Source organism: Festucalex cinctus, chromosome 13 (genome assembly GCF_051991245.1).
Source record: "Festucalex cinctus isolate MCC-2025b chromosome 13, RoL_Fcin_1.0, whole genome shotgun sequence".
NCBI classification, from domain to species: Eukaryota; Metazoa; Chordata; class Actinopteri; order Syngnathiformes; family Syngnathidae; genus Festucalex; species Festucalex cinctus.
In genome coordinates, this window is record NC_135423.1 from 6,528,486 (window position 1) to 6,551,885 (window position 23,400).

General features: G+C 40.8%; 1 protein-coding gene across 4 annotated transcripts in view; it reads right to left on the reverse strand.

Moving 5' to 3' along the window:
- Positions 1-23,400, reverse strand: part of igsf9ba (immunoglobulin superfamily, member 9Ba) — a 71,359-nt gene that overhangs the window by 12,800 nt on the left and 35,159 nt on the right. For 3 of the 4 annotated variants that reach the window (XM_077540964.1, XM_077540963.1, XM_077540966.1), the window contains 15 exons: positions 21,435-21,586; positions 18,430-18,547; positions 16,168-16,309; positions 14,732-14,877; positions 12,385-12,668; positions 12,191-12,310; positions 11,055-11,205; positions 9,428-9,551; positions 7,060-7,235; positions 5,713-5,939; positions 5,544-5,628; positions 5,209-5,370; positions 5,083-5,128; positions 3,537-3,623; positions 609-2,231 (listed from right to left, as the gene is read on the reverse strand). In XM_077540964.1, coding sequence (XP_077397090.1) covers positions 609-2,231; positions 3,537-3,623; positions 5,083-5,128; positions 5,209-5,370; positions 5,544-5,628; positions 5,713-5,939; positions 7,060-7,235; positions 9,428-9,551; positions 11,055-11,205; positions 12,191-12,310; positions 12,385-12,668; positions 14,732-14,877; positions 16,168-16,309; positions 18,430-18,547; positions 21,435-21,586 — 3,643 coding nt within the window. The remainder of the gene's footprint in view (positions 1-608; positions 2,232-3,536; positions 3,624-5,082; positions 5,129-5,208; positions 5,371-5,543; positions 5,629-5,712; positions 5,940-7,059; positions 7,236-9,427; positions 9,552-11,054; positions 11,206-12,190; positions 12,311-12,384; positions 12,669-14,731; positions 14,878-16,167; positions 16,310-18,429; positions 18,548-21,434; positions 21,587-23,400) is intronic. The other variant, XM_077540965.1, reaches the window with a different exon arrangement.

Genomic DNA, 23,400 nt, shown 5'->3' on the forward strand with positions numbered 1-23,400 from the left:
CTGACATTTTGGTACAATTTTTGGAATCTCTAAATTCCCCAATGTTGTTGAATTCAGAATTTAACCAAAATTTGCTGCATTACGCCTCTTCAGTCAACTAAAGACTTTAGCATTTGAATGTTTTCACGTTTGTCTATATTGTATGACACAGTTCCTGCATTTCTATCGCCATTACTTCTTACGGGAACAAATTTGAGTTTGACCTTTAAACTCTATTTCAAAAGTGGCTCAGTTTAAAACAACCTTTATCTGAGGTACTCACGACAATTACTACATTTCACTAGAAAAATATTCCTTCTAAAGATATGGCCTTGATTTTTTATTTTATTTTTTTAAATGTAAATGACAATTTTATGGCTCAATATTATCCAGTAGATCCAAATTATTATATATATTATAATGATTATCCAAAGCAATTTGTCAATTTAAATGAACTTTTCACAGGACAAATAGACTAATTACGATACACATATGCTTACTCAATGCTATTCCATGCCTTCTGTGTTTGGAACAATATGCATCCTAATTACATCTTATTGAAGTCATATTTACTTGTAATATATAGAGCAAAGAGGGAGAGACTATTCTCTAGCGGAATGATCACCTACCCTGAGGCTGAAGCCTGGAGCTGGGAGGGCTCCGAGGGTAGCATCTCCTCCTCTGTCCTCCTCTGGGACGGCCTTTGCCCGAAAATATCCCTGCCCTCCGGCGGGGGAGAGGGGGACTGTGAGGGGTAACTGGCTGCCGTGGAGGCGTAGGACATGTGGGCGGCGTGGTAACCAGGGCCGGACGGCTTGCCGCCCTGACTCGAAGTGGGAGAGGCGGTTAGCGAGGACCTCCGGGAGAAGGTGGCCGAGGGCTGCAGGGTGAGCTCGGGCATCTCCAGAGACCGAGAGGTGCGGAGGATGCCGGCGCGCGGGGGCGGGCGCACGAGAATGTCCGGAGAACCCGGCTGGGTGCTCAGTGGGCTTTGGGAGAGCGGGGACAGGCGGGAGGGTTGCAGTACTAAGGGGGGCAGGCTGGGGTCTGCTCGGCGCCCCGCCCTCGGGCTGAGCCAAGACTGGGGGCTACTACTGGGGGCTGTGCTTGGGCTCCCTGCGCGGGCTGCCGGGTCAGGGTAAGGCAACACTGGTACGCCCACTCCGTGGGCCGTGTGTCTGAGCTGGCCGAGACTTTGGGCCTGTTGCATAGCTAAGCGCCGAACCGGAGGCCCCGGGGGCCTGTCTCTGCCCGGGGGAGCCACAGGGACCTCCAGCTGCAGGAGTCTCGGGCTGGTCGGATCCGTCAGGGGAGGGAGGTGGAGGCGACCGGGCGGGAGCGAGTGAGATGGGTACGACGGTGGCTCGGGCATGTCCGGAGGATGATGTAAAGGATGGTGAGGGGCTAACATGAAGCGTGGAGCCTCCAGACCCAGGAAGGGCAACGCGTGAGGCTGCCAGCTTTCGGGCGAGCGAGGGGGAGGGCTGTGAGTGTGCGACAGAGAATGGCCAGAGGCAGTGTATGAATGGTGCTCCATCTCTCCGCTCTCCTCGGGGATGGAGGGGTAGCCGAAGGGCCCCTCGGCGGTGCCCGGCGGGGAGGACAGAGCGGAGCTATGCGGGCTGATGTCAGGCATGTAGAACGGCGGCGGGATCCCTGATTCAGCGCGGCTGCCAAGATACCCATAGAAGGGGCCCTGGGGGAAGCCCCTGTAGCGGGCGGACGGGGCCTGCCCCGAGGCGTGAAGTGCACTGCCCTCTGCAAAGCTCATACCTTCCATGGCCCTGTGCAGGTGGGGGCTGTAGGTCGGGGGCTGCGTGGACTCCAGGCTGGAGGATGTCGGAGAGAGCTGTGGCCGCAGCGTGGGCATGATGGGCGGCAGAGGCCCGGGATCAAAATCGTTCTCCTCGTCCGACTGCCGGAACTCGGGGTACAGGTCGGACTCCTCGGCGAAAGGGAAGCCCTGGATGCGGCGGTGCGGCGGGCTGCTTTCCATGACGAAGCGGCCGTCGGGCCCGCGGCATATCAACTCGATCGGTGTGGTGACTTCGGCCTCGTACTTGGACACGCTGTACTTCTTGCTGGCTATGGCACGCTTGGTTTTCTTGTAGAAGGAGAGCTCCTTGTCCTTGTCTCGCTGGGGGCTGGGCAGCTTCCTGACGTACAGCCCGGGTCCGTGGGAACCCTCGGAAGAAATGGAGCGAGGCCGAGATGGCGGCGAGCTCTCTGGGCTAATCTTCCCTGATGATAACCTGAAATAAAACAGGGCGGAGAAGGGGCTTCAGTAAATACGTGGGAGTAAAATGGCAGAAAGTCGAGTGCACACATACCGAAAGTGGGGCTACATTTGAATCTGTTCTCCCTTGCGATCAAAGTCAGCCAGCTAAGGCCTGATTCTGAGACACCTCTGAAGAATTACCCTTAGCGACTATCTTGTGGTGCGGGGTACATTAACTCATTTGCTCTCAAAAACGTATAAATACATTCTATTTTAAATGTTTTAAGTGTCCCAAAAACATATTTATATGTTTTTTTTTGTAATGCTAGAGCATACAGAATGCTTCGATGTAGCCTCTCTACTGTAGAGAACGGTTGAAGCAATGGTAGATATTACAAAAACGGCCAGCAGGTGGCAGCAGTGTATAAGCGATCAACCAGGGCCATGTTGAAAACAAGCTGTTTCCCCACAATTCTAAGCAGATTTGTGAATAATGATGAAACTTAGCTATATTCTAATGCTAATTGCTGCAAAACAGAAACAGATAGCTATATACTTTTTTTCCTGATGAAAGAAGAGACTCTAATCTTTATTTCGGTAGGTTTCATGTTTTTATAGCAATAGAACACAATATTCTGTAGGTCTTGCCAAATCAGTCAAAATCCAGTAAAACAGCCGGGAGCGAAGGGGGTTGCTTCAGTGAAAATGGCTGCCAGTGAATGGGTTAAGACTGATTTTTCCGACCTGAAAAACGGTTGTGGCCAACAATCGTAAATGTTAAACCTTTTCAAAATTTATCATGGAAAATTATTATGTGCGTGGTGAACACCAAGGTGGGCCAAGCCACGGACTCCAAGATTGAATAGAAAGATATTTGGTATTTCACCTTTTATCTTTCAGGGTTTATTTTTAGGGAAACTGAATAAACATTTGAGAAGAAATCTTCAATGTGACTTTTGTGGATTAATTCCATTTGTATGGCTGACTGAATCTATTTTGCTAGCAGTTGTAATTAAAGCATAGTTTTGTTGTTGTTTTTTAAAAGATGCAACAAATAATGATTGTGAAGACAAGTGTATGGCGACTAGAGCAGGTTGGACAGGACAGCAGCTAACACAAAGCAGGGACGACACACGAACAAAACAAAGACATCAAACCGGGCTTTAAATTAATCTGCCCTCACCAGGAGCAGCATATAGTACATAGACATGCATCTTCAAACTATCTCCGCATGCAAAACCACCACATAAAAAAAAAAAAAAATAAAATAAAAAAAAGCCACAAGGTCACATCTGCATGTAAGCATGCATGCCAGGCCAGTGCAGTGCAGCACACTCACAAGGGGCTGGCGGGCGGGGGCAAGAAAGTGCTCCTGGCAGGCTCGTCCCAGCAGGGCTCTACCCCTGGCAAGGGGGTGAGAGGAGGCCTGCGGCGGGAGACAAACAACACGGGCCTCGTTCATCTTTAACTGTATCAGGAAGGTAGTGAAGGCCTGCTTGCGTCCTAATGTCACAAATGAGCCTGATTTTTCTCCAGTTGCATTGCACTCATATGTCTATATTTTGATGTTTTGTTTTGTTTTTACACACAGACAGATGATTACACACGTACACACTGTACAGTAAATGTGCAGCTAAACAACAACAACAAAAAAGTGTTAAACACTGAGATTCATGCAGAGAGCAAACAGTGTTTGAGGTTAAAGAACACACATGGATATACAAAATCAATATATACACATATACACACTGCTGCTCGGGCTAATGTGCTTTAAATGCTGACCGGGCTACTTTTAACACCTAATCTGCCCTCTGTGCATGTTCTTTTCAATCTCCTAAATAGGCCTACATCACCTAACAGGTTATTTTAAGTATACAGTATATACAGTACTGTATTGTACATTTCTACTATGTTTAACTTATTCACTACCATTGATGGCTAACTGTGCCAAATATGCCATGTATCTGGTAAAAGAAGTAGCCAAACCATAATAGATGCTGTTTTCTACGGTATACAGTGCAAAACTGTGGACACGTCGGTCATAGCGAGACACACTAACAAAAAACAGCAACGATACAGGAGAACAAGTTAGTGTCTCCTGTGCTTACTTTTTTTTTTTTTTTTTTTTTTTTTTTTTTTTTTTTTGGATCAGCTATTGACGAGGAGAAGCATTTCATTCGAGAAGAGATTGAGGAAATCGCTACAGTAAAGTGGAGACTGCGGTATGTGTAGTACTGTGGGCAACAAATACCAGTGGAGGCGTTTCCAATATTGACATAAAAATAGGTGGACTTTGCTGATAAATTAGTATTCCACAAACGCAATGTTAAGTATGTTGTGTTTCGTGTGGCCGCATAGAACATATTATCATAAAGAACAGTTTTGACAAGCGGTGATCGGAATAGGTGAAGCTAGCGAGGCTAGCAGTTATTCTCATTCACAACCGTCTTGTTTGTTTTTTTGGGGGTTTTTTTAACCTGTGACCCGTGCAAACTGCAGATGCATGAATACGGTAATGTCAGGCAATGGTAGCAGACGGGGAGTCAAAAGTCCTCTGTAAATTGGCTGATTGAAAGACGAGATGCTAAAAACATGAGATTAGCGACAAGATAACTAATGAGTGGTAAAGTCGACTTGTCGACTAGTCGGTTCAACCCCTCCAGCGAGTACAACTGAGTGAAACCGAGGAGGTACAGTGCAGTGGGAAAGGCACAGAACTGTCCAATCAGACTGCAATGATGCCTCCTATTCTCCTCACAGCCACGAGGGGGCGTGTTTGCATGGTGTCTAGGATCACTATGCTATTCTATGCTGTGTTGAGAAAATCCGATGCAAAAGAGGACGCACGACTGCAAACATCTAAACGCCTGCTAGCTGCTACTTACGGTGATTCCACGCTCTTCCTGAAGTGCGTCACGGACAAGGGAGGATCTGAAAAGGACAAAGACAATTACGGTGAACATTTTGTGTCGCGAGACACTGAGGGCGGGCGCGGTTCGTAGCGGACAGACCCGGTTTGCGCTTGAGCTTGCGCCGGTGCTGCCGGTTGACAAAGCACGCCGCCAGTGTGCTGAACAGAACGGCCGCTGCCAGGAAACAGATAGTTGCCACCACGCCCGCCACCACGGGACGGGCCAGCCCCTCGTCGGCCACCTCCGCCGGGGGGAAGGGATCTGATGGACAGGAAAGAAAGGTTAGAAAGTATGTTAACTGCATGGCACATTTTTTTGTGTGGGGGTATTTATTATTTATCTGATGACTGCATCAACAACATGAATAACCAATTGTGATTGGTGAGTACAGTATGTTAATTAAAGGACAAATATATATATATATTTTGACTGACCCGTGCTGGACACTCCTACTACATTGCTGCTCTCACTGATCAGGTCTTCCATGACTGCCATCACTCGAAACTCATACCAAGACTCCTGGTGTCAGGAAAACGCAACAAACACAAGTTCTTTATCTTCTCGTTATCTTCGCCCAAGTAGGAAAATAACATTCTTTTTCACCTGAACCAGGTCTCTGGCGACAAACTCGGTCTCGGTGGACGGGATGAGGTCATCCAGGGTCTCCCATCGCTCCCCGAGGCGGAACTCCAGGATGTAGCGGTTGATGGGCGAGGAGTGGTTTCCCGGGGGGAGCCAGGTGAGGAGGACCCCGTGCTGCGTGCGGTTGGCGGTGAGGCACCGTGGTGGGGTAAGAAGCACCAGTGGTTCTGGGGTACCCAGGGGAGAGCCTGGGGGATCAGGGATCGGGATCACAATTGCGAGGGGGTCAGAGAGGTTAGGAAATAGGAAACTTTCCATATCACATGCACAGATTATTTTTATTCTTAAATGAAATAATTACCGAATAATTAAAATTTGATAAAATTATATTTTAAAATAAATCTGTTGAAATTATTTTTTGTTGAATTATTTTGCATGGATGACAGTGAGAAAAACAAATGTTTATACTCTTCATGCCTGAATATGATACCTTTCTGAAAGTCACCCATCTTAACTTCCTAAAGATATCTAACAGAAACATTGCAGAAATGTATTGGAATTTTGACACTCCTTCAAACTTATTCTTTAAACACGCCCAATGGACATTTATATTATTAAAAGGCCTGTAATATTGTAGCATTAATTTCACCAGTTTCTGCCTTTAATCGTTTATTTAAATTGTTGTGTTCATATTTTTAAATAATCCAATAGAATATTGGTAAAAATTACAAAAAATAAAGTTGTTTTTTTTTTATATAACGAGTTAGGAAAATAATACTATTTTAAAAAGCATAAGTAATTTTATTATTAAAATATCAAATTTTAGAGCTCAGTGTGTAACTTACGACTAACCTCCACAAGTGTGAAAAATATGTAAATTATTAATTTATGTGCTGCGATTGGCTGGCAACCAGTTCCGGGTGTACCCCGCCTACTGCCCATAGCCAGCTGGGATAGGCTCCAGCATCCCCCGCAACCCTTGTGAGGAGCAGGCGGTTCAGAAAATGGATGAATGAATTAATTTATGTGTTTAACTTACCTATGAATTACTAGAAACACCTAACAGAAATATACATATATAACTGTATTACCATTACCCCACTGTAAACAAACAAATACGTTTTATGGAATTGACTGATTTCACAAGATTCCCATCTCCAGATTGTACAGTATTTTGAAAAATGAACAACCTGAACACTATTAGAATGAACCCTGTAAGTTGTATTTTGCATTCTGTTTCCATGATGTCATATTGAAACCACACTAGAGGGCAGCATATCACATTGAGCGTTCACAGTAATAAAATGTCCAGTAGTAGCGTGTATGCCAACATTGAGAGTGTTGCCGGCCACTGAAGCCTCAGCCCACCTGCAGTGTTGACTGTCACAACTTCGCTGAATGGGCCGGTGCCCAGCTTGTTCTGCGCCAGCACACTGAACTGGTACTCTGTCCCAGGCTCCAGCCCTGGCACCAGCAACCACGTCTGAGCACCAGAAACCGGCATGGAATGCCAGTCGTGTGGACCGAAGTCCACTCTCTTTGACCTGCGCACAGCATACGGGAAACGGCATTCAACGCACGATAATGTGAGTGGGATTTTCATTCAAATACAGCAGCCTGTGTCTGTTGTTTGTTATTGCAAGTAATGTTTGACTGATTCTTTTTTTTCCTGGCGAGCATCACGGTTAAAAGTTGGATTGTGCACACAAGTGACCTACTTACAGTCATCCACCAGGGAAATAAGGTCACTAACGAAGGGGAAACAATATTACATTCACCTGATTGTATCTTCTTTTTCCTTCCAGAACTGTAATGAAAAATAACTTAACCCCCACGGGGACGTAAAGCCCTTTTTGTGTCATTATCTTTTATTGTTGTGATAGCATCATGTTTGGCAGTACAAAATATGACATCACTTTCCCTCAAATTATGATGCAAATCTACGACGTGTCATTCTTCTTCAGAAAATAAACACCTTCCTAGAAACATCTTTCCCCACAGTAAGAAAAAACAGGCAGTGACAATTAACTTAGCATATGTTGTAAATGCGTTTCTTGCCCTGATTAATTGGGCGCATCATCTGCGTTAAAAAATAATCACCTCCCTCAAATAAACTCCACCCTTTTCCCATCTAACAGACGCTGTGTGCCACTTAATTACAGGATACGTCATCTATTGAAGGAAAATAAAAACCTTCCTCAGGGAAATGCCTCCCTTTTCCTATCAAAGACTAAACGAAGGATGTTTGCTATAATTATAGTTAGTTTTAGTTAGTTTTGTAAACATAAAATGAAGCTTCAGTTCGTTTTTATTTTATTTCGGTAACAATGTTGTTTTTTGAATTTTAGTTTGAGTTTTTTCATTAGCTGTATTTAACTAAAATGACATTTAATGGCACCTGTTTTTCGATAGCCTCCCTTCTTACTTTGACCATCTCCAAACATTTTTGTTTTGTTTATTGTATTTGAACTGAGTCAAATGCCATTTTTAGCATATGTCGCGGGCCACTGAAAAATGGACGGCGGGCCGTAAATGGCCCCCGGGCCGTAGTTTGGACACCACTGCCCTACTCCAATTCATTGGTGGGTGTGTTATCAACAAAAAAAATCAACACCTTCCCGAAATAAAGTTATTTCCCCATCAGGAAAGAAAAATAGGTAGTAATTATTGAGTCGTACTGCATGTTGTAAATACTAGGGGTGTGAATTGCCTAGTACCTGACGATTCGATTCGTATCACGATTCACAGGTCACGATTCGATTCGATACCGATTAATCCCGATACGAATTTATAAGTCGATTGTTGCGATTTTTTTTCATTCAAATTTAGAAAATACTAATCAGTAAGCTTGTACAGTGTAAGATTTATATGAAAATGTATTATTTATTTATCTGAAATTTCAGTCTTATAGAGGTTGTAATCTGTTTCATGTTTGAACAGCATTAAAATAAAATATTAAGGCTTAATGTTCCGTTCATATAACATTCTTCCATGCTCAAGGTGTGAATCCTAAAAAAAAAAAAAAAAAAAAAAAAAAAAAAAAAAAAAAAAAAAAAAAATCGATTCTGCCGATTATTGAATCGATTCGAGAATCGCGCAATGTAGTATCGCGATATATCGCCGAATCGATTTTTTTTTAACACCCCTAGTAAATACTGTATGTTCCTTGCCCAAATTAATTAATGGCGGTGTTATCTACACAAAAAATAAATAAATACATGAATAAATAAATGCCTCCCTCAAATAAAAAACTATCAAGAAAAATAACAGGTGGTCTTATCAAATGTATTAATTTATGTGTGTTATCTACGGTACTTAAAAAAAATATATAAATGTCTCCCTCATATACTGTAAACACCTGCCTTTTCTCATCAGGAAAACAAGAGGCAAGCTTAGACTTATTTCATATTGTAAATTCCCTCCCTCAAATAATTGCTGGGTGTGTCATGCACTGAAAAACAAAACAAACAAAAAAAACACATTCCTCAAATAAAAATCTACCTTTACTACTAATGGAAAAAAAGATCATGACTGTAATTATCTCAGCTCATAAATGCGCACACATAGGCATTAAAGATTTCAGTCGATTGTCACTGAATGTTGCCAATCTAAACAGCAGCACGTAAATCGTCCCTCAGATAAATCTGCATTTGAGTAAATAAACACCCTGGGCCACTATTTGCGACGATACAGTATTCCACGCACGATATTCCAGAAGTAGAAAAGGGGCACTCACACTGGACCGTACCACACGGAAAAAGTCTGCTCAAAGCCGCCGTCGTAGCCCGCTTCCCAGGATACATTAGCGGAGGTGGTCAAGGGCAAAACGTGGATATTGCCGGGAGCGTGTGGGCTGGTGCCTGAGAGGTTTACATGCACACACACAAATACACAAAATGAGCAAAAGAAACAAGATGTACCATGTATTCATCAATCCAGTGAGTCAGAATGGCATATTTGTAATTATGTCCTTAGTGCACTGATTAATGTTTGACGATTGTACCAGAATAAAGTCCAAATAATTTGAGAATAAAGATGCAATGTTTCCAGGAAGATACAAGATTTTAGCGGAAATGATAAAATAATAGTCATAATGAAAAAGTGTGTTAATTTAGGATGGAAAACGTAATTTTACAAGAAAAAAAATCTGCAATAAAAGTGTATTTTGAAAGTATTCATAAAGTCAATATGATACAAAAGCCATGAAAAAAAGATAGATTTTTTCAAATCCAAAGTTGAGGTTGAAATGCTAGAATGTAATTTGAGAATATTAATCTTTTTTTTACAATAACGCAAGTGTAATTTTAGAAGAATAGTCAACGTTATGATAGAAGTTATAATTTTGACGAAAATAAAGACTTTTTTTTTTTTTATGAGAATTAGGTCAGCATTTTATGAGTAAAAAAAATTATAATATTTTGAAAAAAACAGCAGCAGTTTTTAGGACAAAGTTTTATATTACTAGACTAATGCAGAAATATTACTAGACTAAAATTAATAGTGACAATCTTTTTTTTTTAAATTTACAAGGATGAAGTCAGATTTTTAGCGACATTCATAATGTAAAAAAAAAAAAAAAAAAAAATTCCAAAGTTGACAAAAATAAAATAATAGTATTTGGAATTCAAAAAAGATTTTTAAACTGTAAAAAAAAAGTGGTCATACTACAAGAATGATTTTACAAGTATAGTTTCAATACTAATTCCGTTTTTTTCCTCCTCATTTTAATATTTCAAAAATAATGACATGAACCCACTCATATAACTTAAGTTTCATTAACATCACTGCAAAATCACAATTTTTTTTTTTATACAGTTATTCTATTGGACCTCATAAAGTATTGGTCAGAAAGTGTTGATATTAGAGGACATCATTTCATGGGGGTAATGTCCTTATTTTAAGTTGAAAGGCACTAAAGTTAACTTAGCATTAGTGCTGTGCATAATGTAGCTCAGATAGTATGTATATAATAAACACACTACAGTAGGACGGACTCTCTGAAGTTGTGCGGATTTAACGCAAAGTCACTGTGATTTGTCCTCAAACACTTTCGACTCTTTCCGTGTGATGTGCGAGGCTGCAAATTTACAGTTTGCAGTAAAGACGCCCTTGCTCCATTCGCCGGACACACAAAAAGGCTGCACCACGCTGTGATTACACAATGAGCTTTCAAATGAGCCACATAAAGCTATTACAGATAAGATGAAATGAAATTTTAATGACGCCCACGGCCAAATTGGATCGAGGCGAGCAGATTAAGAGATGTCTATTGTGGGAAATCACACAAAAGCACATGGCCGAGAGCCACGCCAATCAAGTCGAGACTTGATGATGATGATGTGCGTTCGTGTGTCTACTGGTACCGATGACCAGGATCCGAGTGCTGGCAGTGATGCTCGTGACCACGTTGGTAGCGACGCACTCCCACTCGCCATGATCCTCCTTGCTGAGCGACACGAATTGTAAGCTGCCGCTCGCGAGGATGTTGTGCTTGCTCCGGCTCGGCTTCCCAACCTGCACGCAGATTTTGTAAGAACGTTTGACAAGCGCTTACTAAAATAAAATAATAATAAAAAAATGTAAAAAAAAATCAGATACACAATTTAAACGTATGCAAGAAAAAAGTTGTAGTTGTTTTCAAGAACGTCCACATTTTTCGGGAAAGATGATGTCATTTTTAGTGTTTCATGTTCACAATTCCGATACAAATCATTCTACAGCATGAGTGAAATACCGATTCTTTTTTTTTTTTTTTTTTTTCTCAAGAGCTCAGAATTGTTCATTCGGTAGTCTTACCGATTCAACGTCTTATTATCATTGCCCTTTTTTTTTTTGAAAAAAAAAAAAAAAAAAGTGAAATACCGATTCTGATACCAATCACATTGATTAGGTGCACATTTTTCAATTTTGGGCCTGCTCACTAACGATTATTTTAATAATTGATTAATATATCACAGTTTAAAAAATATTGTTATGAAAAACATTCTTTCCAATTTTCCATCCCAGGCCCATTGGCCCCATCCTCTGCACCTGTGGCACAACCTTGACCTGGTTTCACCTGGTCTTCTATAGTCTAATCTACTTTCTATGACAAAATTTTCAGGTGTGCCACGGGAAAACACAGTAAATCAAAGTTGCCCTGACACAGTAATGAAGATGCACCAAGATTTTTACACTGAGCGCACACTGAGTGAAAACAGGATCCTATAAGTTCAAAATTTTCAATCAGCTTGTAAAATTGTCAAATAAAGGTCATCATTTTAAAATAATAGTAGTCATTCTACAAGAATATAGTGGACATTTCCCAGAAAAAACGTTTGCGCCAAATTTGAAAAGGAAAATGGTAACACCAAAATGTCCAATTTAAGAAAATAGTCAGAACTTGAAATGAGAGTTTGACACTCCTGATTTAGGAGAATAAAAACAAAATTATACAAAAAGAAAGCAGCCATTTTAGTCAAACAAAGTCTTAATACTCAAGTTGTCATTTGAATCTCACCTTTCTCCAAGTGATGCTGGGAATATCGGGGTCTCCAGAAGCAGCACAGGGGATCACCAACTCTCTGCCAGCCTCCTGTCGGTACTCCCCCCCAGGCCTCACGTTAAAATAAGGGGGATCCTTCACGTCGACACACAAACGCCGGCATCAGTACGGGCCCGACGACGCACACAGGCAAGGCTCTGCGTCGTTACCTTTAGCACCAAAGTGGCAGGGGGGGACATGCCCATGGTACCCAGGGCGTTGTAAGGCACACAGGTGTAGGTGCCCAGGGAGTCTTCTGTGGCCTCGGCTACCCGGATGCTCCCGTCCGGCGTCAGGCTCCAGCCGGGGTACTTCTCCACTCGCAGGGGGTAGCCGTCCTTCTCCCACTTGACGGACGTCACGGGTGGGTTGGCGTCAGCCGGGCAGCGGATGGTGCCCGGCAGTTTGCGGGGGACGTAGATGACCGGCGGCATGTTGATCACTCGGGCCGGGTCTGGAGAGAAAAGGCGCAGTTTTCAATAAATAAATAAATAAAGTGGACATTTTAGGAGAAGTCACATGAAGGAGAGATGCTATGGGGAAAAAGACAATTTTAAGAGAATAAATAGTAAATACATAATTTTAGAGAAATAAAATTAGGCTTCTATCAGAAAAATTATATTTTACAAGAAATGTTAGGAGGGAAAAACATAATATGAGAAGAAAGTAGTAATTTTACAAGCATGAAGTCACAGTGCTCTTGAAAGAAAAAAAATACGAATTTTTACAGATTTTTTTTAAAAATTGTTTTACAAGAAGTAATATACAGAAATAAAGTTGTAATTTTTTAACTCTCAAGTTTAGATTTTCATTAAATATTAGAAAAAATAATTGATAAAAAATACTAATTTTACAAGCAAAAAAGTCAACATATTAGAAGAGCTAAATTGGATTTTAACAAGACAAAAAAAATAATAATAATATTTTTTTTAGAAGAGAAAATCATCAAATTTACCAAACTAATTTATTTTTGCCAGTTAGGATAAGCGATATACAAAGATGGATGGATGGATGGATGGAATGTATGTGTTAATAAATTTTAACATTGAAACATTTGCTGTACAGTTAATAAAGATTGTCTCTGACAAATGATTAAAAAAATCTCAATGGGGAACTTTGTTTCGGGAATTTGAGCAAATCGCAATTGGACCAGCTTAACTGGGCGCTGTCGTTAGCGTCCCAGTGTGGCCGTCCGCATTTTGGGCGCCCGTGGCTGCAGAGTCGCCAATTCCCCCTCGGCCGTTCGTTCCCACATAGCTTAGCACAATAATCAATGACTGGCGGGAGGCGACCGGGGAACAAATTAGCTCGGCATGCAACGGCTGCCTGGGAGTGGCCTTCTCTCCAATCTGTCTGCGAATACAACCCAATATATATATTTGGCCATGGAAATGCACATAGGCATGAAATGAAGATGGCTACCTGATGAAATCAAAATGGCTACCTCAAGAAATGAAGACTGCTAACCCGTAGAAATGAAATGGCTCACCAAATGAAGATGGCTACCTCAGGAAATGAAGATAACTAAGTGGTGAAATAAAGATCACTACATCATGAAACAAAGACATTACCTCACAAAATAAAGACAGCTACAAATGAAAGATTTTATACCATGAAATGATTATGGCTGACTCAAGAATGAATATGGCTACATGATGAAAGCAATGGCTAGCTCATGAAATGAAGATAGCAACATCCTGAACTGAAGTTCCGAAATAATCACTTGATGATGGCGACATTGTGAAATCACAAAGGCTATCTCATAAAATGAAGATGGGAACATTAGGAAATGATGATGGATACCTCATGAAATGAAGATGCTGCCTTTCAAAATGACTGCTACCACTTAAAATGAAGATGGCTACATCATGAAATGAAGATGGATACTTCATGAAATGAAGATGTCTACGTCATGAAATTATGATATATCATGAAAAGGAAATGGCTGTCACGAAACAGAAATGGCCACCTCATGAAATGAAGGCGACTACATCAGGAAATGACAATGGTTAGCACTCAAAATAAAATGACTACCTCATGAAACAAAGATCAAGTGAAAATGTCTACCTCATGAAATGAAGATGGCTACATCATGAAATGCATGTGTGGCTACATCATGAAACGACAATAGGTAACTCGAAATAAAAATGGCTACCTCATGAAATGAAGATGATTCAGCATGGCATCAAGATGGCCACCACATGAAATAAAGGTGGCCACATAATGAAAATGAAGATGGCTGTTATGAAATGGGGATGGCCACCTCATGAAGATGGCTACATAATGACACCAAAATGGCCGCCTCCTGAAATGAAGACGGCTACAACGTGAAATGAAAAAAATGACTATGCCTTAAAGAAATGAAGATGGCTACATCATGAAAACACGTCATGCAACCTTGCAATTGGGCAAGGTGACTGCGTCGTAGTGAGAAATAATCGAGCCAGCCTCCATGCTGTTTCCTTCCCAGCCCCACCTCCCCCAACCAGCGCAGACGGTTGCCACGGCAACACTCACACTGAACGGTCAGGTAGGCCGACGCCGAGGGCGAGATGCCGAGGCTGTTGCTCGGGCTGCACGTGTATTTTCCCGCGTCCTCGGGCTTGACCCGGAAGATGATGAGGGTGCCGTCGATGAGGATGCGCACTCGCAGCTTCAGGTCACTGCATGGGGACACGCATGCTTTTATTTTCACGCACACACATGCGGCCATAGCGCCCTATGTTACATGACGAGGCCATAAGAGAGCAGCAGAGAGTCAAACAGTTGAGCACGACAACCTTTGGAAATGATTGAAGTATACTGGACTGGACTGCGCTTAATAGATTAGAAATTACTTTAAATGTAATCTTATTTCTTTTTAATGTAAAAAAAACAAAAACAAAAAAACAAATACAAAAAAAAAAAAAAAATTGCGGTTTGTATTTTTTAAATAATTGTTAAATTGTTAAATTAAAAATTTTATTTAAAGTTGGTATATGTTAAATAATTTGTATACATTCTGAATTAAATGCAATTATTTTCAATCAGGGATTACTGATTTTTAACTTCATTTAAATAAAACATATCACTTAAGAATTTGTATAAAAAGTTAAGCTTTATTTTAAATTAATGGATATTAAATAAAAAGTACAAAAAATGTAATTTTATTCTTTTTTAATGTAAAAAAAACAATAGAAGTTTGTATTTGTTTTAATAATTTTGTTGAAATTAAAAATTTTATTTAAAGTTGGTATATTTTAAATAATTTGTCTTAATTCAGAATTAAATACAATTATTTTCTATCAGGGATTACTGATTTTTAACTAAATATGACTTTAAATGTTGTATAAAAAGTTACGTATTATTTTAAATTAAAGGATATTAATTAAAATGTAATAAATATATAAAAATAGGGTGTAATTTCCTAATGTATCTATTTGTAAGAATGATTGAAAAAAAAAATACTTAACGTGTATAGATACAGTATGTAGAATAATTTCAAATGTAAAATTAATTAATTATAAATTTATTTAAATTCACTTCCACAAAATATTTGTAATGTATCTTATTTAATATTTTTTTTATGAATTTGAAATGTAATAAATTCATTGTAATCCTCCCTGTCCAATGAAAAGCCTGCATCTCCAAAATGGTTTGTTGTTTCCCACAGAAAAAGAACATACAAATCTAAAACTAAAATAAAACAGTTGATTCATTTTTCCGACAAAGCAATTAAAGTTGTCCTTTTTGAGAAATCAGCAAACAAAAACAATTAGATACAATTTCAAAGAACCTACATTGTTCACTTAAACCAATCAAAATGCATGCCTCAAAATAAGGCGGCAGACATTTGAGTTCTCACAGCCAATCAACAGAAAGAAAGCATCTGATCATAATTACACTGCAAGGCGGATCTTTACAATTATGAAAATGATATAGTATTTCAACCGTCAACTGGGCTGCAACTTTACTTCTTGAAGTAGACGTTAACATCCTCCCAGAACCAGGTGTAGGTCAGATTGCCAGGATACGCTTCGGCTTGGCAGGTGAACAATGCATTCTGGGATATGTTGACGGTGACGTTTTCCGGCGGGGAGACGATGAACGGAGGCCCTGAAACACAAAATGTTGTTCGCCGTCACCGCCGATGACATCACAGTGAGACTTCAAATCATACATCAGATCTCAGGAGACTTCAATTAATAAGCATCTAACCTACACTCTGTGGACGATTCCATTCAACTGTAGTTAACTTTACACTTGCATGACAGTTAAGAACGCTCAACCTGTTCTTCTTCCACAGAGAGAACATGCATCATCCCCACTCCAAATCACCAGAGCGATGACACAACGCAGTACGGCAGCCAACGGACGGTCGTGGCTGTTGAGCTCACGTGTGCTTCACATCGTAACCTTTTCATCCTCCCGGTAAACTCTCCATAAAAAAGAGAGGGGGGGGAAAAAAAAAAAGCAAGGAGCCATGAAAGGAAAGATGTCTTTTTGTGAGCGGGCCCAGATACAAAAAGCCTGCTGCTCGTTTTCAGTGTTGCACAAAAAAAGTGAACGACTGACAGGCACAGTGAGGCGTAAACGTTTTTTTTTTTTTTTTTTTTAACGCAACTAGCTTGCATTATATTTCAACGTGGTATCTGGCGCTAATCCATGTAAATCGCTGAAAGGTTCATTTAGATCGGTTCGAAATGTGGCCCTGGTAGAATACTGAACAGGAAGACGCATTGATTTTGCTAACGAGGCCATCTTGTGATGAATATCACACAGAATCGATAGGTTGCTGCTTTGCTGCGACACATCTCAAATGAGAGACGAAGAACTGGGTTGTTTGCAAAAGTTACGGAGAATCGTCGCCATGTATGCCTTTGCCTGTGTAAATCATTTATTTTTAGGGTAATGCTGTAAAATGAGTTTGGTCATATTTGCTGTATCAAGGAGACGAAAATCTGTGAAGTAGCAACCATATATTTATCGTTTATAAATATATATATAAATAAGCTAGGGCCCGACCTATTTTTTTAAATTTATTTTTTTTGTGGCTGATGCCAATTTCAATATTTGACAGAATAAAATTCCAATAAACGATTAATTAAATAATATAGAATGATTAAAATCATTTATTTTTGGTACCTTAAAGGCCCATGATGCAGGATTCAGAGTTTTTGCACATTTGCGACCCCTCTGGCGAAAAGCGGAATGGACGCCAGCGACGCGCACGGCCAGGATCATGAGTGTGACGTCATGCTCAGAGCAAAACTTAAAAGTTTCCAGCCCGATCGTGCCAACATTATTTCACTTTACAGGAAAATAGGGGCAACAGTTATTGTGCCACAGTTGTGCCTCCTGTCCATTATACAATTCTTAAAATGTGTGCGGGTGAAAAATATGGTTATTTAAACACTCCAATTTGTCATGTCCCTTTAATGCTTACAAAAAAAAAATGAATTACAGGCAGAAGATTTGACTGTTTTAGAATACGTGGTCATTTCACAACAAAGAGAAAAATACACAAAAATTGGTTGATTTTTTTTGTCTATTTTCAGATTTGTAATACCATTTAAAAAAATTCAGCAGGAATTTTCCTAATTTGTGTCTCTTGAAAGGCAGGAAAAGGCAGTAAAAAAATGAATACATAAATAAATAAATAAATTAGAATATAGGCATTAAATCATAATAGGGCACTTGGACCAGCAGCTTTTGTTTTCAAAATCATCACGATTCTTTCTATAACATAAGATGTTGTGATTCATGAAAGTTTCAAGGCGACCGCTTGAGAAAGCGCGTGACTGGCAGAGCGTTGACAGGCGAGCCGGACGTACGCGAACCCAAGAGGCAAGAGGCAAAAAAAAATAAAAGTAAAATAAAACAAGCACTTCCCTCATGTTTTAAGGGCAATACCTGCTTGTTGTTTACGTTACGTCAAGCCTCACGGGAGCCGAGCTGCACGGGAGACACGTGTCGGCCTATCAGAGTTAATGGGGGGGAAAGAGCAACACGCACTAACATTGTCTAGAGGGAGCTCTTTCTTTCCATGATGTGAAGCAGCAAGGTTGTATTTGAATTTCAAGTCAACATACAATTGTTGACTTATGATTTGAGTTTGGTCGGGTCTCATTTTCTTAACGTGAGCAAGTATAGCAATTGCAGATTATGGCCCTGAGTCTATGGAGGACTACTAGTACAGCCACAAACTTTCTAGGGAGGTCTCAACCGACTCGTACCTTGTACCAGCAGACGGGTGGTGTGCAGCACCTCCCCCTGGTCGCTGTAGGCTCTGCACGTATACGCCCCCCTGTCGTCGCGGGTAATGCCGAGGATGGTCAGGCTTCCGTCGTGCACCTGAGTAATAAATAGTGGGGGAAAAAAATAAAATTGGTGGAGGTTCTCATGTATGTCAGAAGCACCACACCTGCATCTACTGAAACTCAAACAGAAATTGATCCTCCCACTGGTCGCTGAATCAGTGGATGCTGGAGTTTGTGGATCTCACTCTGCTTCATCTATCCTTCCTTCCTTTAGTCTTTCCTCTGGTCTCTTGAGGTCTCCCTAATTGGTTGGAATTTAGATGTTGGTGAAAGATTCTGGTTTTGTAACTCAGTGGTTGGTAGGTGGCGTCTGGTTGGTGCTGGATTTATCTTTCCTTCCTTTGATCCTTCCTCTGGTCCCCCGACAACTTCACGACTCTGGTGGGACTCTGAGGTATGCAATTAAAGTGAAGGGTCTGGGATTTATAACAGGTTTCAGGTAAATTAAAGAGCACAAACGCGCGCACGCAAAAAATAAAAAATAATAATAATAAAAAACATGTTGACTCGGGAAGGCTGCCGAATGAATAATACTGAGTTCTCCAAAAAAAAGAACAAAAAGAGATATGAAGAAGGTATGAACATGCATGCGAGAACCGTTAATGTGCGGCCTGGTTGTTGCTGAGCTTGCTCAAAGAGAACCAATAAAGAAACACATGAGACCCCCCCCCCCCCACCGCAACCTTCTTCTCTAAATTATGCAACAGGTTGTGAGGCCGCATCCATTCAAGTCACACACAGCTGTAGTCAGCGCATTATTCGAGGGAGAAAAGAGCGAAGCTCGCGGTACTTGGCCGAGAGACGCCGCCGCGTGTTCTCCGTCTGACGTGCCGTGAGCGACTGTACCGGCACAAGATGAACTAACTGTTTGTCGCGCAGTGAGTGCGCGACATGATGCGAGTCAAAGTGTGAAGCAAACAGTGGAAAGCTGTGAAGTAGATCCATTCCGAGGCCTAGGAAACAATTAATGAGGATTTTCATAAAGATATCAAACTTGGGAGACCTTGACAGATTTTTTTTTTTTTAATTAATTAATTTGTCTTTGCATTCACATCACAGCCAGGCAAAGTCATAATAAGCTGTATTTTCTCCATATTATTCCATCCAATTTCTGTATTTTGTGTATTTTTTTTTCAGACATTTATTTGAAGGAGGCATCTATCCATCCATCCATGCGAGCAGACATCCACGGCTGCGCTATTCTTGGAATGCAAACGCAAACTGAGACGCGCACATGACGATATACAGTACACGTGCGCACCTGCACACCGCTTACGTGCACCCGTGCATATAAGCCTAGTGGCCCTTTCTAGTGGATTTGAATTGGAAAGGCTCATAATGCCGTCAGAGTCCGTGCGAAGGCAACACATCAGTCGTCACATCAAGCTATACAAATCACTTTACAGGACAGTTACAAGCTCACCTACATATGAGCGCCGTTTTTTTTTTAAACATCTTCATTGTATGCAGGCTTTTTTTCCCCTGTGCACATAAATCAGGTAATAAAGTGAAGTAAAACCAGCACCATGACGATAACCCCCAGCCCGTCCTCTCCCAGCCACTGTCTGACACATTCCTGCATTTCTCTGGCGAGTCTCTGTGGAAGCGAGAGCATGCTGGTGAGCAAACACGCCAGCACACACAAACTACACGCACACACTTGGACAAGCTTCTTAGCACGCGTTTCCCAAGAAGAAAAATATCAGAGGACAGCTGATAAGCACTGCGCTCAGTTCTGAATTTTTTTTTTCTAATTTTATTTTAAAGCAAAGCATTCAAATGACGCCTAATGTAATATGGATGCCTGTCATTAACTAGACTTAAGTGCAATTCCTGGAGAAATTGCGTGGGAATGCTGAAAGCAAATTGAGAGATAAATTGTGAAATTATAACCTCCTGGCTACTGGAAAGCTTCAGCATTCCCACAATAATAAATCAGAATGTAGTAAAATCATTTAGTGAAGGTTGAAGTTTAGTAAATGCGACTGGCGGACAGCGTGCCGCTATTGACTTTCACATGGATTCCGATCTGGGTTAGACTTCTTTGAGTAACACTGCAAAATAACTCAAAACAAAAAGAACAGGAAAATAAAATCCAAAATGTAAGAAGCTCTATGTAAAATAAATAAAAATGCTAGTTACATTTTTAGAAAATATGTATCCATGAACATGCAATAAAAATACAAAATAAAAGTACAAAACTAGAAAATAAAAAAATAGTAAACCCCACAGTGAAAAAAGGAACTACGTAGGAATAAAACAAAAGTAGAAATTAAAATAACAATTACACAAAAAATAGAAATAAAAACAAATTTAAAAAATTACATGAAAAAAAATACTGTGCACCTACTGTATATTTATATTGAAAATAAAATAATAGAGTGCACAGAAATCACACAAATTTAAAATAAAAATGCAGCAAGGCCTCAAACGAACTGTTCCCAAAGCTTTGGTGCCAGATACATGGCACCCTCATGTCAGATTGCACTACTGGGGGCGTTTGTTCATAACAAATAAAACTTACACAACCCCTCCGAAAAAAAAGATTCAAGAAGCATTTTCATCTTTACAGGATAGTGGTAAGCACCTGAATGAGTCATCCTGGATCAAGTTGTGGTCTAGCCTACTAATCAATATTGTAAGCCGCTAATAAAGTCTGCTTATTATCACCATCTTCATAAATGAAACGTGACTCACTGCTGAATGTTTGAAAGATTTTGCTTGGGCGCCCCTCATTCCTTAAAGTCCCTCCAAATGATGATGACAAAACAACATGATATGAGCCAAAGTGAGTGATGAAAAATAAAAAATACTTTAGGGGCAGATGGGCGCCATCTGTCGAGGCATAAACGCTTCCGCAGTAGTGCGGCCTAAAAAATCTGAACGGCAGCCGTGATCCTTTTTTTTTTTTTTTGTCTCACCGAATATTTAGCGTTGGTGGCAAGCTCCTCCCCCTCCCTCAGCCAGCTGATTATGGGTTTGGGGTTTCCCTGGGCAGAGCAGCTGAGCAGGATGCTGCCCCCTTCCTTCGCCTCCACATACTGCGGCGGCGTCGATGTAAATGTTGGCGGCGCTGTTGGGAGATAAAAAGCGGTTAAAAGTTACTGCTTAAATCTCTTGAGAACAAAGCGACCACTTTGCTCGAGGTATTTATATAGTTGGTAATAACAGTTGTTTATTTGAAAGAGACATCAATTTGAGGAGAAGCGGTTGTTTCCCCATCTGAAGGATGGCTTTTGTTTTTGTTTTTAGTCACCTGCTGAGAATGCCAGGTGTTTGGTTGAAGGAGACGTTATTAGCTCATTTGCTCCCAATAACGTGTAAATACGTTTTTTTTAATGTTCTAAGTGTCCCAAAGACGTATTTATACGTTTTTTTGTTTTTGTTTTTTTTAATGCTAGAGCATACTTTGATGCAGCCTTTCAACTGCAAAGAACGGTTGCAGAAATGGTAGTTATTACACAAACGGCCAGCAGGTGGCAGCAGAGCAAAGGAGATCAACCAGAGCCATGTAGAAAAAAAGCTCAATTACTTACAATTTTGAATAGATTTGTGAAAACTGATGAAACTTAGCTCTCTTCTAATGCTAATTGCTGCAAAATGGAAACAGATAGAAACATACTTTTTTTCCTGATGTAAGAAGAGACTTTAATCTTTCTTTTGATAGGTTCCATGCTTTTATAGCAATAGAACACAATATTCTGTGGGCCTTGCAAAATCAGTCAAAATCCAGTAAAGCAGCCGGGAGCGAACGGGATTGCTTCTGTGAAAATGGCTGGGAGTGAATGAGTTAAGGGAGAGGCATTTATTCACTCAGCTGCAGAAAGTGCCAGTTATTTATTTGAAAGAGGTGTTTTTTGTAGAGATGTTGCATAGAGTACGGGGATTTTACTTGAAGGATACATTATTCGGAAGAAGTGTTTATTTAATGAAACTACTTGAAGGGAGGCAAGCTTCCTCCACTGTTTGAAGCTCGGCTCTTTTCCACCATCGTGTTGCCTACCGGGAAGTAGCTTCTATAGCTAAAAGCTAAATGTTTGCAATTTGCAGTACTGTTACCGCTTTGATGGCTGACGAACAATAAAGGGTTCTCCTAAACACCGCACTTATTTAAAATCCAAAAGGAGCCTCTTGGTGATGTCCTCGTATTACCCCTTGATGCTCCTAAGCTTCACCGGCAGGCAGCCACCGAGAAGAAGTTTGTCACCAGTGACCCGGAGGCCAATAAACCTTCCTTGGTTTTTCTTCTTCCCCTTTGAGTATTTCAGTATAGGATAAAAAATAGTAGCGGTGTGCTCATCTTAAAGACAGACGACAAGTGGGCCACTTGCTCGCTACTGGGAAAGTTGCAACACGGCGTCTCAACAACTACAACTGCACTTACAACGTTGTCTGTCTCTCCTGTTCGCTCCCTAATAAACACACTTTGGAACTACAGGTAGACGCTACACTCTTAAAAATGCTAAGTCAAAAATAGCCAAATTTTGGGCAAAAGTTGGACTCACCCACAACTTGGGTCAATTTGGCCCAACTTTCTGGGTTGTTTCATAGAAAACAACCCAAAGTTCAGTCAAGTTGACCTAATTACCGGGTCAGTCCATTTTTTTTTGGGCCAAGAGTTGGTTATTTTTGACCCAGCAGTTTAAATAAAAGGTTAGGATTAGGTAACATGACTTAGTAAGACTATGAATGGGCGGAGCTACGTGGCCACCCCACTGGCCAACCCCATGTAAGCACCACACTTTTAAAACTTCTGGGTCAAAAATTGGACCAATCCTCTACTTGGGTCAATTTGGCCCAACGTTCGGGGTTATAAATAAATAAATAAAACTGTGGGGTACAAAACAACCCAGAAACTTTCTGGGTTGTAAAAAAAAAAAAAAAAAA